At 39.9% G+C, this 16,769-nt stretch overlaps 3 protein-coding genes across 3 annotated transcripts; 1 reads left to right on the top strand and 2 right to left on the bottom strand.

Annotated features, from left to right (window-relative positions):
- LOC18777475 lies at positions 4,345-14,925 on the top strand. The gene is made up of 8 exons (XM_020563794.1): positions 4,345-4,473; positions 4,859-5,277; positions 6,009-6,128; positions 6,254-6,307; positions 6,915-7,078; positions 7,166-7,198; positions 7,519-7,695; positions 14,493-14,925. The coding sequence occupies exons 2-8, from the start codon at positions 4,879-4,881 to the stop codon at positions 14,701-14,703; spliced, it is 1,158 nt and encodes a 385-aa protein (XP_020419383.1). The 5' UTR covers positions 4,345-4,473; positions 4,859-4,878; the 3' UTR covers positions 14,704-14,925.
- On the bottom strand, positions 7,702-14,429 carry LOC18777367. Its single transcript, XM_020563793.1, has one exon. The coding sequence runs from the start codon at positions 13,005-13,007 to the stop codon at positions 11,751-11,753; it is 1,257 nt and encodes a 418-aa protein (XP_020419382.1). The 5' UTR covers positions 13,008-14,429; the 3' UTR covers positions 7,702-11,750.
- On the bottom strand, positions 15,033-16,706 carry LOC18775736 (probable aquaporin TIP3-2). Its single transcript, XM_007210468.2, has 3 exons — positions 16,295-16,706; positions 15,735-15,985; positions 15,033-15,634 (listed from the first exon to the last, which is right to left on the bottom strand). Exons 1-3 carry the CDS (start codon positions 16,425-16,427, stop codon positions 15,248-15,250), a joined length of 771 nt encoding a protein of 256 aa, XP_007210530.1. The 5' UTR covers positions 16,428-16,706; the 3' UTR covers positions 15,033-15,247.

Genomic DNA, 16,769 nt, shown 5'->3' with positions numbered 1-16,769 from the left:
TAGATGGATGAACATGCAATTTCTAAACAGATACTGAAGCCCCATAAAATACCATTTTCAGACATATATCACAAGCTGCAAGCAAGGAATAACAACACAATTTAGCAGGTTTTATACCACAGGGAACAGAAAATTTCCGCGCCAACTAACTTTAGTATTTCAAAATCACATAATTAACCATTAACACTGGAAGGGTGCAAAATATGCTACTACGTGCTGAAACACCAATGATACCAACAAATTTACTCGTGCATTATTACTCAACACCTAATTCAGGGCCTACTGAGGTAATGGTGTGTTATAATGGAATAGCCCTTGCCACCAGAATAATTTCCCACACTAAATATGACTCATAAAATGGAAGTGAAAACAAGCATCACAAACGAACGAATCCTATATGACAAATAGCAATTTGAGGCACTGCATCGTCCATAGAGCAAAATCAATACACCAATACAAGTTTCATCCCAGCATGATCTACTTCACAGTTAAATTACATTATTATTGCAATCTCTCTAATTACTAAACTTCACAAATTCAGTCAGAGGTTAGTGAAATTATCCTTCTCAAATGATAACCATACAAAAACACAAACTAGTCAATAACAAATACAAAACCCACCTTAGAATCACTCCTTCTCTGCACAGAACCGAATTCGAAATCCCAGCAACACCTACAGCAAATCGCGACTTTTGTCCTAACCGACTCTCACAGGATTGAGAAGGAGGAGGACGTTTGTGAACAAAGTCCTAACCGAAACCAAAATTTAGGGTTTTTTTAGGCCCTGAAGGAGCAGAGAAGAAGAGAACGACGTCGATTCAAGACTCAAACTTAGAGGGAACTGAGACATCGTTTAAGGGAGAGAGCATTTAACGATTAAACCCTCTCTCTCACCGTCAAGAGCCCCCTCACCAAACCCTAACATTGACTGCAGAGAGAGAACGACAGAGTGCTGCTTAGGTTTTCGTGACAGAGGGAGAAATAGAGTGGTGGTGGTCGATGGACACAGAAACCGCCGACAGAGGAAGAGAACCGTGACTGAGCGCTGAGAAAGGGAGAGAAGCCAGGTGCGTTAGGTCGCCAATCAAAGGCCAATAACTCCCCAATACATGTGCTTTTATATGGAGGGCAGTTTGGTCATTTCACGTTCAAAAGTGATTATATCAGAACACAATTTGTAACCTGATTATTTCAGAATACCACTTATGAAAAGTGATTATATCAGCATATTTCCCATTTAATTATTCAAAAATTTAAAATTCAAAATAAATATAAAAATATGTTTAAAATTATTTAAAATAGAATTAAGATAAAAATAACTCCTCTTTTTTTCTCCCTCAATCGTCAGCCCTACCACCTTCTTTCTCATCTCAACCAGCCCTACTGCCCAACCAACCAAACAACCTCTTTCCTCCTCCCCATTCCCCTGTCAAAACAAAGGTACCAAAAAAAATTCTAGTATCTCTTCCTCCTTCTCTCTCTCTCTCTGGTAGCTAAAAATCCAACTCGCCCTCCACCCTCTCCTTCTCTCTTCGACATCATCAAACCCTAACCAACAATTCACCATATGTCTCTCTCCTCCCAATTCTTTCTCTTTCTTTGGCAGCCACCGAGGGAGATTTGGACTGTCACATATGCGAAATTTGAAGTCAATTTAGTGATTTTATTTGTGGGTTATGAGCCTTTTGACAATTGGGGGGAGGGGTTGACGAGAGAGAGAGAGAGAGAGAGAGGAGAAGGTGGGGTGGATTTTTTCTGGGTGTGGGTTGGTTGATTGGTGGGGCTGGCTGAGATGAGGGAGAAGATGGTGGGAGTTGACGATTATGGATTAAAAAAAGGACATTTTATCCTTATTTTTTTACCTATTTAAAATAATTTCAAGCTTTTTTAATTTTTAATAGTTAAATTACCAAAATACCCATGCCACTTCAACTGAATGGGGCAACTTTGGTCACATAATGGAAGTTCAAGGAACATAGGGGGCAAACTTAGACTATTTGAAAACCACATAGGGCATTTCAACAAATAAGCCAAAAAACAAAAAATAGTGATTTATTATGAGAAATGTTATTTACATTCCCATAAATAATTAAGATGAGAGAGGAAGAAGATGGAAGAATGGGTGGTTTTAGTAAATTTCCGGCAGCTTGACGAAAACTTCATCAAGCTGTTGAGTGTTTTGCCAAAAGAGAAAAGGAGATGAAATTGAAGAATATGGCTCGAAATTGAAGGGTTCAAGTAGTGAGAGTGGATGCTTGCTCTCTCTAGATGTGTGGTTAGATGATGGGTAAGAGATGCCTCTTTTATAGGCGCTGAAAGCTCATTCTTCCTAAGAAACCCTAGCTGGTTCTTCCCAAATCAGCCAAGTCTCCACCTCCATTTCTCTTATCTTCCTTTGATTCATCTCTATTTTGTGAAATCATTCTCAGTCCAAACACACAGAGACAAGATTTTTGGAGGCTCCAGAGCCTTCTCGCAACTGTCCCTTCGACCATCTCTTATTCTGGAATACCATTTCTCCTTCTTTTCTCCTTCATTTTATTGCAAGAGCAAGTGGGATAAAGGAATGGGTAATGGCGTTGGTCTGGAGGGTGTTTTGCTCAAGTATCCTTTGATTTTTCAGATGGCTTGTGTTGGGTTTGTCTTTGGCCATGTGCTGAAGACTCCCAGCAACCTGTACACGCAAATACCTTTTGGTTCTTTAGATGGTCTATTGTGGTTCTGTCTCTAGCCATGTGCTGAAGACTTTAAAATATTTTCTAAGTCACTTGGGCCATTTCCTAAGGTGATGGCTAGTTTACTAAGGGGATGTGCCAACTTTCTAAAATGATGGACTATTTTTACTAAGGTGATGAACCAATTTTCTAAGGTAATGAGCTACATTTTTCTCTCTTTCATGTTTACCCACATATTTGGGCTCAAGAAATTGGCTTGAGTTTTGAGGCTCCCAAGCAACCCAAAACTTCCACTTATTGGCCCATCAATGGGCCTCATGAATGCTTGTAATCATCCATACTACAACCCGCTCAGCAAGCCCTAAACATTCTCGTGGCTTGGGCCCACTTAAGCTTGTAGCGTGGCTTGGTGCAAAATAAAGATTTTTCACTTGGCGTGGCGTGTTATTTGGCTTGCTTGTACTCGAGCTTTGCCATTTTGTAAGGGCTACGGCGGGGCCAAAATGGCGCTTGACAGGATAATGGGCATGGGTTCATTGAACCAGTACATTTTTGTTACGACCTTTCTGCGTGGCATGTTGCATATTTGCTTGGTATGGCACGTGTGCAAGCGCATATGACTAACTCTTGGGTATCCAAGTCGGATTTCTTCCCGAGTGGTGTTGTACTGGGCTAGAAATATATTTGGACTCAACCTTAGATTTTTTGGGCCTCATCGCAATAAAGAAAAAAACAGCGCATCATCACAATAAGAAAAGAACAAGTCGCTCGGTTGCTAAGGCATTTATTCGAATAGGTGGTGGGCACCTCCAAGGCAGAGCTTATGGGTAAACTCTGGCGACTTCAAAGCTTTTTCCTGCAGAGGAGGTGCAGCTACACCTCCTTACACCTCTATGGGTCCGCCAGTGTTCCTATATCGTGCCTTGGCCCTTACTTGCGTTGATCTGCCTTCGAATTAAAGGCACTAATTAAATGGGCCTTGACATCACATGCATTCCCTTTGTTGCGAATTGACATGGAATGCATTCCTTTACAGTACCTTGTCCTTGTGCATTAGCATTGCATGCTTTCCATTTGTTTAGGATTTAGGGTTTAGAATTTAGGGTCTTACTATCAAAAGTTTAGGGCACTCCTTATGAAAAGACTTGTTTAGGATTGAAATGAGCTTATATCTTACTAGTAAGTTATAGAGTGAAAGTGCTATATATCTGAAAATGCAATATTTTACTTGTTAGTTATAGAGTGAAAAGCCTATATCTTGTCAACAGATGAGTGCCCAGTCCAAAACTCTTATTTTAATACCAAAACTCTCTACAAACAGTGTCAAACCCGATGAAAAAGGGCCTTGACTTGTAGACTAGTGGTCTTAGATTCGAACCTCTATGACACCGTGGTAGTTTGTGTGTGTAAGAAACCTTTCTCCCCATTTCTTTTCTTTACCTCACATTTTTCATATTTTTCATTCTTTTCCATTATATTTCGTTAATTTAATTGAAGAGTTTGTTGGAGCAAAAATTATTCAAGTTGCAAATAAACCTTTTTAAATTGCCACATAGGTCATCAAATTTTAATGTGAAGAGTTTAATTTGGTTTAGATGAAGCTAGTATGCACTTTATTGTTTGGGCCTTGGCCCCATGTAACCCAAAACAGAAGTTTGATAATAGCGGGCAGGATCTGCTAATCCGATTGACCCGAACCCAATACAAGCGGGTAGTCCCGGTCCTCTTTTATGTTCATACATACACGCGGATACTCAGTCAGTCCGTTTGCACTCTCTCAGTCAGAGGTTCAGTTCAGGTACTCACGGCTCTCACTCATTTAATTTTTTAACTTAAATAGAAAAGTAGCTCTGCCTACTAGTACTGCTATTGTAATTGTAATTCCAGGACTGTTTCAAAAGTCAGATGAAGGTCTTTTTCTCTTCTTCTTTTTTGGTGGGATTCGACAGATGAGTTTAGACAGTTTAATTGGTAGTGGGTAGGCTTAAATTTTGATTATGTAGGAAGTGTACCAGGATTAGGTTAAAAATATAAGGGCACAACATGGGAATCTGTTTTAAAGTTTTGATTCCAGAAATTAAAGGGAAACGAAAATTAGAAAGAATGTCGGTCAAACGTTAACGTAGCTAATTTGTTTCAATTTAATTGAATTGGCTATTACAATTTCAATTGTGTCATTGCAGATCAAAAGCTTTCACTCCACATGGTAGTGAGCATTGCGCCTTATTGCTTGAGTTTTTCTCAACAAACCTGTAATTCAAACTACATTTCAAAGCATATAGCATTAAGTAAATATAGAAGAGACATACGGAGGGGTTGCCTTAGAAGGCCTCAGATTTTGCCTTCTACTCTTGGAGATGCTGTTGGGTTACGTGTGTTTGTGCTTTCCGACTTGCACACTGACTATACCGAGAACATGGAATGGGTCAAGTGCTTACCAACTGTCAGATACAAGAATGATGTTCTTATTGTTGCGGGTGATGTTGCTGAGACGTACAAGAACTTTATCGTGACAATGTCTCTCTTGAAGGACAGATTTGAGCATGTCTTGTATGTGCCTGGCAACCATGACCTTTGGTGCCGTCACGAGGGAGAAATTTATGTGAGAAATATTCTTTAATTATCAGGCCTCTGTGGTGCATGCACTACCTCCTCCAACTGCAATAGTTCACAGAATCTCATTGCTAACCTTGTAATGTTATATACATCCATCTGTACATGTTCATAATATTTATCATACTTGCATATAACAGCACTGTAGAGCTCGTTTGTTTGATCTGCAGCCACTCGCTAGAGAGTCAAAACAAGCCAATATTTCCCTAGTTTAGGATTTAGGATTGATTTTAACCCAGTGCAGACTTGAAATCAGCTCCTTTGACTTTTGATGATGACTTTGCGAGGATGCCTTTAAGCAAGCAGAAGAGACCTTTAACCAGATCTGCCCAGATTTCTAGTTGCAAGTTGGGAAATTTCATTAGTGACCCATCCCGTAAAGAGAATGTGAAATCAAATAACACTGAGACTGCATTTTGTCTCTTCTCAGATTAAACTGAGAGTTATGACCCTTTTTGCACTCAGTTTCAGGGAGTGCATAGTCACCCATGAAACCAAAAGAACATCTTCACAAGCCAATGGGGATATGCAGATAAGCTGGTTGGTCTGTTCGTGCCATCTTAACATTCAAGTTTTAATGATATTAATGATGGCATAGCTGTATCTGGTTCAGAATGTGATTCATGTCAATGCTTTTCGTTCAATTTTCTTCATGTGATATAGCAAGGTTGCCTCCTATGTGTGAAAGCATTAGCTCAACAGTGTGGTTGTTTTTTTCAGCTTGATTCCCATCAGAAATTAAAGAAATTGCTTGACACGTGTAGAGGACTTGGAGTTCAGACCAGTCCAATGGTTTTAGATGGCTTAGGAATCATTCCTTTGTTCTCATGGTACCATGAGGTGATTGGTCTATTAACATATATTTTAATTTTATGTTGTTTTTCAGCTCTCAGACCATCGATGGCTTTATCTTAGTAACGCTTAAGATAGCATAAAATAAATTAATAGACTTGCTTATTTTTCAGAGCTTTGATAGGGAGGAGGAAATAACCAGCATCCACGTTTTGCCTTTGGAGATGGTGATTCACTTTCTTTTATCCTAGTAAGATTTGTAAAAAGTTTGATCATAACATGATTCTGCAGTTCTTGTTTTTAATTATACTTGCTATAGATTTCTAATGCATGTGGCCATCAGTTCTACTTGTATCACCAATATATGATACTGTTAAGAATTTTGATGACTAATATAATATACAAGTTTCCATGCTGGAAGCTATTCTTTCTCTATATAAGTGCAATAACGGACTTTCTGCTCTTTTCTCATTCTTGTTACTGTCCTCAATGTTATTTGAGTTCGTGACTGAACAAAATCTTAATTAGCATACCAAGTTGATAATAGTGTCATAAAGTCCTTAATGGAGGACCTCGGCTTTCTTCTTTATTCTCTTTTCTTGTTTATTGATTGTTTGTCCTGTCTGCATTTATGTCTGTAGTGCTGAAGGTTTATATTCTCTCTCTTTTTATCTGTTGGTTTGGTATTGTTGTGTTGCCTGTTTTATTTGTGTTCCTTATATGCGCTTGATTTGTCAGTTTACATTGCTGCAGTTATTATGGCTGCTTTATCATGTAGGGGAGCAGAACAATATATAGATGCTTTTATGTATATTTCGTTATTTCAATTTTTAGGCATGTAAGGACTTCAAGGCATGCAAGTGGTCCAAGGAACTGTCAAATGGAGATATCTCACTTGCCCTGTACTTTGATGCAATGAATGAAAAGAATCAGAGTGTGATCAAGGAGATCCAGAACACATGTAACCAAATAATTACATTTTCTCATTTTGTTCCCAGGTCAGGTTGATCGTGATTTATGCCTTCCAAAATACTAAGTCTGACTAGTTGCTTTCTCACTTTAAATATTTGAAAAATGCTTCTCAGATCATATATGTTGCTGATTGGCTTTCAGTTCAGGTACAAAAACTGAAGAAAAAAGAAAGTCCCCTTTTGTCTGTTTAGGGTTTATTGGTTCTGTAGTTAGTAGCCAAGCCACATTGGTTCTGAATTCTTAGTTGCTTCCATTGTTGGAAACTTTGAACCTGCTTGATATAAAAGGATTTTGGCCAATGTCAAAACCATTTTCAAATTAACCTTTCGTTCTTCTTTTTTTTCCTTGTAACTTTAGTGTGCATTGTTCTTGTGTCCTTTCCCTGAATCTCATGTGTCAATAAGTTTATGGATTCGGTCAGTAGTCTTCTGTTAGCGTGACAATTGCTTGCATACCATGTCGCCAGGCAAGAGCTGTGCCCAGAGAAAAGGATGCTATTCTATCCAAAGCTTCCAAAGATTATCGGTTCTGATTGTCTTGAGTTCCGTATAAGGTCTATCCATGGGGTTGAAGGAAGTCCATCTGCATGTCATGTGTTTGGTCATACTCATTTCTGCTGGGATTCTGTGCTTCATGGTATCAGGTACATTCATAACTCACTTACCTCTGCAATAATGATTTCATACAATTTATTTCTGCTTCTGTGGGAACAAGAGGGAGAAGAGTGCATCTAAAAAAATAGGATTAACTACATAAAAGTACCCAACCTTTAAGGGCTGTTTTAAATTAGTAGCCAACCTTTTAAATTTTTCACGGGCATACCCGATCTTTCATAAAACATACAAATTAGCCACTCTGTTAGTCAGACCGTTAGTGAAGGTGTTAAGTGATGACGTGGCTGCTCCGATGTGGCTTTTTTTGCTGAGGTGGATACCATGTGGATTTTAAAAATAAAAAAAATTTAAGTTAATTAAAAAAACTCAAAAATATTAAAAACCAAAAAAAAATTAAAAAAAGAAAACTCTTACTCTCGCTCTCTCTCCCCTGTTGACTTATTCTCCCCCCATTCCCCATGACCACCACCTGCAAGCTCCAACCCCCTAACCCATCCCACAGCCACCCTTCACCCCAGCCTGCAACCACAACCCTCATGAAGCTCCAACCCCTAAACCCATGGCAGGACCACTAAGAATCTCCATCTCGTCGATCTCCCTCAGACCTCATCCGTTTCTCAGATATCCAACGGCCCCACCCCATCATCAATCACCCTATCTTTTTGTCCACCTCTCTACTTCCCCTGTAACCCTCTAGCGCCTCTTACCTAGCTCACCCAACAAGCCACTGCCACAACAGCCCCCACCCGGCAACCACAAGATTTTTTTCTCAAGCCCCCAAAAAAAATACCCCAACAGACCCATCTCAGCTCTCTACCGCCCCCAGCCTTCTTCTTTATCTCTCCGTCTCTATCTCAAACCCAAATTTGGTGATTTGGGATCTGGGTTTAGAACCAAACCAAATGGGAATTCACAAGTTTGCTGTGGGTTTTGACAATCTCTTCTTTTGTTAAAGAAACCGATATCTTTAGTTTATTGTCCTCCTTTTGAGCGCCTTTGGCTCCAGCTTTAGAAGAGCCCCCGACCACCTGGGTTTTGTGGTGCTGCTCAATTGCAGAGAAGGGTTTTTGTTATTTTCGCTGCTTTTGGTGTTGGTCTTGTTGTTTGGTGGGGGGTGGTGGTTTAGGGTTGATGGAGATATGTGGTTTAACCTTCATGGACCACAAGGTTTATCTATATCTCTTTGAAAAATCTCCAGTTGATATTCAAATTCTAGCCTTGAGGCGATGAAGTCCACTTGGGTTTTCAAAAGCATCTCAAAACCCAGATTTATACTAGAGAGACAAAGACGGGTTTGCTGCAGGGCTGGGCTTGTAGGTTGTGGTGGGCGAAGAACTTGGCGGTGAAGACAATGGCATGGCCTTGACAAAGACGGTGGTGTCGAAGCCACTCGGGTTTGTTGCGGAGTTGGGATTGTGGGTTGCGATGGAGCTAGGTTTTGTGGGTTGTGGGTATGGTGTGGTGGCTGGGATGATGGTGGGCTTGTGAGGTACGGTGGGTGGGTGGCGGATGTCCGGTGGGGAGGTGACGGTGAAGGGTATGGGTCTTGGGCGGGGGAGAAAATTAAGGAGGAACATGGGTTTAGCTTTTTTTTTTTCCTTTTTTTTCATTCATTTAATAAGTTTTTTTAAATTAACTTTTCAGTCTGTGGATGCCACGTCAGCTCAAAATTGGAACTCAATTTTGCCACACATTTAACAAATTTTTTTAATGGTTTTCCTAATGAGGGTGTATTTTGAAAGGTTTTGTGAAGTTTGTGTACTGGTCAAACGGGTCAATAAAGGGTTTAGGGTCAAACGGGTCAATAAACGTTGGGTATGAGTTTGTAATGACTCCCATAGTTTGGGAGGTTTACTGTAGTTAATCCAAAAAAATATGAAGGCTATATATAGAGTAGAAAGTGTAACTTTATCAAATATACATCAACAGTTTTTAGCATGGTAAGAATTGAAAAGGAGATTTATCCCCTTAACCATGGATGATAGGATTAGTCGTTCTTGAAATGGTAATGAATTATCTTAGCTTTTGACACAGCACGTAATGGCAAGAATGATGAAGAATACAAAGAAAACAATAAACCTTCAATCCTTGTTGATTCTCTAGATGAGAATAACCAAGAACTCGGGTTCTATGCCTTGTTGATTCCAGCGGAATACCAAGTTGATAGGAAAATAGAGAGAACTCTCTAAGTTTAATATTCAACGTCACAAATTGTCTTACAATTAGCTTTTATACTTAGGGAAAACAAACCTAACTCCAAACCCTAGCTAAAATAGAAAAACAAACTTATTTCCTAAACCAAACTCCCAATTCTAATTGAAATAGGAAAACAAACTTACTTCCTAAATTAAACTCTCAATTCTAATTGACATAGGAAAACAAAAATATTTGCTTAAAACAGATTCCTAGAACATTAATTACGCATCTTGCGCCTGTCAAATTAAAACAAAAAATTATGAGTGATGTGTGCTGCATCATCATCCCGAGGTTGAGAAGAATTCGTCCCCGAATTCAAATCTTCCTCGTCAGAACTATCACCGTGGTAAGGAAAGTGATGTTTGACATTGAACACATCGGCAGTACATAGATGACTAGGAAGCTTGAGGTGATGATCAGTGAATAAAATAAATTCATTATGAGCCAGATACGAACTCCAGTGCTTGAGAGCTTGAACAACCATATAAAAGTCCACATCATATTTGCTATAGTTTAATTTCGAACCGTTGAGCTTCTCACTATAAAACGCTACATGTCATCCTTCTTGACTTAAAATAGCCCCAATACCCACTTTAGATGCATCATAATGCAACTCAAATGTCTTGCTAAAATCTGGAAGAATTAAAACGGGTGCTGAAATAAGCTTTTGTTTGATCTTGTGAAAAGCAGTTGTAGCCTCTTCAGATAAACCAAACCTCCCAAGCTTCATGCAATCTGTTATGGGTGCCATAATAGTACTAAAATTATGAATAAAGCGCCTATAAAATAATACTAACCCATGGAACCTTCAGTCTTCATGTATGTTTTGCAGTAGTAGCCAATTTTTCGTTGCGTCGACCTTTGAATCATCCATAAAAAATTTATCTTTCGACAGCACAGCCAAGAAATAACACCTTATCTGTCATAAAAGAATATTTTTTTGCTGCTGCATAAAATTTTTCTTTTCGCAGTACTCTCCGGACTTCTTCCAAATGTTTAAGATGCAATTCCGCTGTCGGGCTATATATAAGAATGTCATCAAAATAAACCACCAAAAACTTGCCAATAAACAAACGAAACATCTCATGAATGTACTTGGTGCATTAGAGAGGCCAAAGGGCATGATTAACCACTCATACAAACCTTCGCAAGTTTTGAATGTAGTTTTCCACTCATCTCCTTCTCTAACCCGAATTTGAGGATACCCACTCTTAAGGTCAGCTTGCTAATAATTGTAGCACCACTTAATATATCCAATCATCTAAACGAGGAAGGGGAAAACGATACCGTACCGTAATTTTATTAATAGCACGACTGTGTACACACATCCGCCATGTGCCATCTTTCGTTGGTGTAAGCAAGGCAGGAACGGCACAAGGGCTAATACTCTGCCTAATATGACCATTCTCTAGCAATTCCTCCACTTGACGACGCAATTCTTTGTGCTCTTTAGGACTCATTCAGTAGTGTGTTCTATTAGGTAAACTTGCACCAGGCCTTAAATCAATTTGGTGTTGGATATTCCTTAATGGTGGCAACTCGCTTGGCATTTCATCCCGGGAAAACATCTCGAAACTGCTCAAGTAACACTTGCACAGGCACGGGGATAGTTGTCACATCATCTTTCTCTTCTTTACCAAGCTATAAATAGACAATTCATATCTTCCCCACCTCCATAAATCTTCTCATTGACAACGAAGTAGCGGATCCCTTTTCTTGAGTTCGTTTCGGAAACTGTTCTTTGGTAGGCAAAAGAGTAACTTTAATATTTTTGAGCATGAAGCTATATGTATTTTTCCTACCGTCATGCACAACAGCTCTATCAAACTCCCATGGTCTACCCAGTAAAATATGTCCTGCATCCATCGGCACAACATTGCACCACACTTTATCTTTGTAGTTTTCCAATGGAGAAAGGAACAAGAGCCTTCTTAACCCCATTCACTTCAGTACCCTTTTGCAGCCATGAAAGCTTATATGGGTGGGGATGTGGTTGTGTTTCCAAGCCTAATTTCCTGATTGCTTCTTTAGATATTATGTTTTCGCAACTTCCGGGGTCAATTACCAACTTGCACACCTTGCCACCAATAGTACAAATGGACTGGAAAACATTATTGCGAAGCCATCCATCACTACCTTCAGTTTCACGAGGAGTAAAACAAGTTTTTCTCACCATGAGCAATGGGCCATCATCCTCGGTCATATATTCCTCCACAACATCATTGGGTTCATTATCATAAACCGGACCATGTTCGAAATCATGATACTCTTGTAACTGATTTTCATCATGTTCAATGAATAAACCCTTACCAACTCTATCGCTTTTCTTGCATTCTGCCATACAATGTCCAGTTTCCCCACACTTAAAACAACGAAAAGCAGTACGTTTGGGTCCCACAGTTTGTGCCTTGCCGAGGGGATCACTCACAAATGACTTCGGGTTCTGAACTAGTGGAGTAGAAGCACGAAAAGGGGCTGAATTGCTTCCTCCACCACGGTTATTTGGGCTATTTCCAGACCAAGCCCCTCCACTATTTGCCTTTCGACTCATATGTTTCTCCAATTGCAAGGCTCTTTGTTGTGCCTTCGCTACTGAGAATGGATCGAAGAGGTTCAAGGTATCTTGAAACTGCACCCTCATGCCCCCAATATATCGTGATTCTAACTGCTCATCTGTCTCAGCAAGGTCACTTCTAGCCACCAACTCATAAAATTCGGTGGTATACTCACCCACCGTATGATTTCCTTGTCTCAAATTTTGAAGTTGTTGATACACTAATTTTGAGTAATTGGGTGGTAGAAAGGTTGACCGCATATGCTTTCTCAATTTTTCCCAAGTTTCAATCTTCTCTTTTCCCTCCCGCAGACGGGTTGCCTTGAATTGCTGCCACCATGCCGAAGCACACCCACGAAATCTGGTCGCTATAAGGGAAACTTTTATATTTTCATGAACATCTTTAAACTCTAGTACCTCTTCTACAGAATTAAGCCAATCAAGAAATTCCTCAAGTTGAAGGCTGCCATGAAATTCAGGAATATCAATTCTCAAACCCTTCCCAACACCTCGTACCATAATTGTCATTGTGCCCAATCTTGTCCATGTGGTTGTCTTCGCTAAAAGGGTTTGTTTCATGCTCATAATCATCTTCCTGTTGCTGACGAACCATTAAAGTCTCCATCTATCGGGTAAGGTACTCAATTTGCTGCGCCAAACGTTCAAAATTGTCTTGATCGTTTCCACCACGGCCCCTTCCACCAAGTCCCCTCCTTGGCGGCATGGTAAACAAACCTGAGTTTGATTACCAACTGACACAGCATGTAATAGCAAGAATGATGAAGAATACAAAAGAACACAATAAACCTTCAATCCTTGTTGATTCTCTAGATGAGAATAATCAAGAACAAAAGGGTTCTATGCCTTGTTGATTCCAGTGGAATACCAAGTTGATAGGAAAATAGAGAGAATTCTCTAAGTTTAATATTCAACGTCAAAAACTGTCTTACAATTAGCTATAAAATAGCTTTTATACTTGGGGAAAACAAACCAAACTCCAAACCCTAGCTGAAATAGGAAAACAAACTTACTTCCTAAACCAAACTCCCAATTCTAATTGAAATAGGAAAACAAAAATATTTGCTTAAAACAGTTTCCTAGAACATTAATTACGCATCTTACGCCTGTCAAACTGAAACAGAAAATTATGAGCGATGCGTGCTGCATCAGCTTTCCTGCTTAAGTAAATCTATGGCGATCACGCTCTATTCTTCTTACACCTCTGTCCCTTTCTTATGGAGACATTAGATAATGTAATTTATAGAAGAGACTGGGCGCAATGTTTATGATCCTATGTCTTATTATTATAGACTATTCCTACCTGGGTCCTGAATCTTGACTCATGATAACGAGATTTTCAGACTTTAGAAACAACCTTAGGTCCTAAAGCATTCTGAAAACCTTCATTCAGTTCGTCCTAGAAAATGAGCTCGCTTGGTTATGTTGACCTCCAAGAGTTATCAACACGATATTCTGGTTTAATCTTTGGTGATTTTAAATTGCTGTTTGAACTTCCTAGTTATTCTGCTGCCACCTCCATGGGAGCATGTTGATCCTGTTTTACCAACATGTAATGGCCCATGCATGCAAGTAATCATCTTGCACGCCATCAGAGTTTTATTGAACTCATTTAATTGGTACATTACTTGTAGGAATACTAATTGCTAGGTCGCAGACAGCATAATTGCATCAAAACGTGCAAAAGTGGATATACACATTACATCTAAACAAACCAAATGAGCAACATTAGCTAACGGACTTCAAAATTTATAGCCGAGAAAACCTCTGAACCTATGAAGATTCATGATCTTGTCTTGTGTGTACTAGAAGACTACAGTGAGTATAATCCATTTTTAGTTTAGTGAGAAGTAAAGTTAAGTATGCATTTAGCATCAATCAACTAGTCATTCTTATGTTGGTTGAGTTTAGCATTGCCTAATTTCTTTAGCATCGATCACTTACTGTGATACGCTTGCCCCTACACAATTGGTTGTTTGCATTGCACACTGAATGATGAAGCCTGAAGGTGCCCAATAATATGAGCGGTTACTCTCAAGTCAATGATGAACAATGCAGGTATGTGCAGGCTCCATTGGCTTACCCAAGAGAACGGAAGAGGAGAATGAATGGGGGTGACAAGTGGTTGCCATTTTGTATCTATAGCCACGGAAAGTTTTCTGATAGACTTTCACCGTGTTATTGGTCTGATTATTACTCTACCAACCCACGAACACCTCATAACACTCAACTTGCTCCTTGGGTTGCCAGATTTTATAACCAAACATGACAAAATGTTGATTATCTGTTATCGTGTTACATAAACTTGCTGAATATGTGGTGATCACTGTTCATGTTACATAAACTTGCTGAATATAGTGATCACTGTTCATGCTGTCTGTTCATCTATAAACCTTGTGGTTCTGATTCTGAATGTTGTGGCTCTGTTTATGAAAACACTCATTTGTTCATTTCTTAACATTAACGTTGGTGGATAATAAATTTGTGGCAATAGGTTGTCCTGTGTCTGTGTGTGTGTGTGCGTGTGCGAGAATAAAATTACCCCAGAAGGGAAGAAATGGAGAAGGGGGGAGAAGGGGAGAAGAGTGGAGCAAGAAATTAGCCGAAGAAACTCAATGGCACACTTTTATTAGCTTTACAATCACATATGCATGCGATGGACATGAGGTGTTTATGAAAAGTTGTCAAACCGAAAGAGGAAGATTACAGAAAATGGAACATAAACACTCAAACAGTAGAGTAGGTAGTGGGTGGCTAAAACAAACAACGAGAGTAAAGTAAAGTCGTAGTAGTACTAGGCTAGAGACTAGAGACTAGTAATCCTCAGGAGCCAAGGGCTGGTGAGTGTGGTGGGGGGTCTCTGTTGGTATCACCATGTACTCATATATGAGAGCTGCCAACCCACCTCCTATAAATGGTCCAACCCAGTAGATCCAGTGGTTCCTCCATCTCCACCCTACCAGTGCAGGCCCGAATGCCCTTGCTGGGTTCATGGATGCCCCGTCAAAAGGCCCGCCCACCAGGATATTTGCCCCAACAATCAATCCAATTGCCAGTGGTGCCATAGTTCCCAAGCTACCCCTCTTGGGATCAATGGCAGTAGCATACACGGTGTAAACTAACCCAAATGTCATCACAATCTCTAGTATTAGCCCATGCCACTCGCCAACACCAGAGGCCATGCTGAACGCCACTGTCCTCTGAATAAATCAATTTAATGAATTAATTAACAGCAACCAAGCTAATTCTTTGGCCAAAAAAAAAAAAACGGCAAGCTTGTTTTGATAATTCATTTGTTACCATGCCATTTGTGACAAGCCTTAGCAAAAGGGAAGCCACAATAGCCCCAAGGAGCTGAGCAACCCAGTAGTAAAGGGCGCGAACAACAGAGAGCCTTCCACCAATAAGTGCACCGAAGGTTACAGCAGGGTTGACGTGGCCACCAGATACGTTAATGCTGGTTGAGACGGCCGAAAATAGAGAGAAGGCATGTGCAAGAGCTATGGCTATCAGCTCAGCTGCTGATGTGCCGCTATCCTTGTAAATCTTCCCTGCCAAAATTAATTAGTTGCAAAAAAAAATAATAATAATTAAACTATAAGCGGAGGATCAGGTATTTGCATATGTAGAAATTAACTTTTATTAATTGAGGGCATGCCTGATGTAGATCTGTACAAGAATAGCAAGGAAGCATGCATATTAATTTTATAGAGCTGCTAATTGTCAGACAGAATGATTTAATTTGCTGATCATGAAGGTTATTTATATGCAACAATAAGCTAGGTTGGTTGATTAGGACTATTCTGTGCACTATATCCACACACGCAGATATATATATATATATATATATATATATGTACCAAGAGCGAGAACAGAGCCTTCCCCAGCAAAGACAAAGATGAAAGTGGCAACGAATTCAGCTAAAGTGGCTCTCATGGAGTCAGGGTGGGTGGCCTCGTCGGCCCTCCCAAAGGCATATCTCCGAGGTGGCATGGTGCAGGCAATTATCAGCACTCTCTTTCTTAATTACGACTACGTACTTGAACCTTTCCCCAGGAATAGTAATATATGATCTGCCACTTGCAAGTTGCAGGTTGAAGGTTGCCGGTTGCTTATAATAATTAAGCTAACTTTACTTGGCTAGCTAGCTACTTTAGCAAACAACGAAATCAACATGAAAGGAAGAATCCAGATCTCTAGAGTCGAGAGAGAGAGAGGGAGAGCGAGAGAGAGAGAGAGAGGTGATGAGGGTCTTTGCATGTTTGAAATGTGGAGTCCCTTAGTCTTAAATTAGCCAGGAGCGCTTGTATTCACCTGGGACACTTGGGCAGTCGC

The sequence above is a fragment of the Prunus persica genome, chromosome G5 (assembly GCF_000346465.2).
Source record: "Prunus persica cultivar Lovell chromosome G5, Prunus_persica_NCBIv2, whole genome shotgun sequence".
Classification (NCBI taxonomy): domain Eukaryota; kingdom Viridiplantae; phylum Streptophyta; class Magnoliopsida; order Rosales; family Rosaceae; genus Prunus; species Prunus persica.
Note: the sequence above shows the minus strand (reverse complement) of the source record. Positions and strands in the feature narration are given on the sequence as shown.

What these genes read in the sequence shown, in the direction of transcription:
- LOC18775736 (XM_007210468.2), bottom strand. Translation starts at nt 16,427, where the DNA reads ATGCCACCTCGGAGATATGCCTTTGGGAGGGCCGACGAGGCCACCCAC. An exon ending in AGGCTCTGTTCTCGCTCTTG is followed by an intron (nt 15,986 to 16,294) that starts GTACATATATAT and finishes TAATTTTGGCAG; the next exon opens with GGAAGATTTACAAGGATAGC. An exon ending in GGCTTGTCACAAATGGCATG is followed by an intron (nt 15,635 to 15,734) that starts GTAACAAATGAA and finishes TGATTTATTCAG; the next exon opens with AGGACAGTGGCGTTCAGCAT.
- LOC18777475 (XM_020563794.1), top strand. Translation starts at nt 4,879, where the DNA reads ATGGTAGTGAGCATTGCGCCTTATTGCTTGAGTTTTTCTCAACAAACC. An exon ending in GTCACGAGGGAGAAATTTAT is followed by an intron (nt 5,278 to 6,008) that starts GTGAGAAATATT and finishes TGTTTTTTTCAG; the next exon opens with CTTGATTCCCATCAGAAATT. An exon ending in TTTTCTCATTTTGTTCCCAG is followed by an intron (nt 7,079 to 7,165) that starts GTCAGGTTGATC and finishes AATGCTTCTCAG; the next exon opens with ATCATATATGTTGCTGATTG.
- LOC18777367 (XM_020563793.1), bottom strand. Translation starts at nt 13,007, where the DNA reads ATGATTATGAGCATGAAACAAACCCTTTTAGCGAAGACAACCACATGG.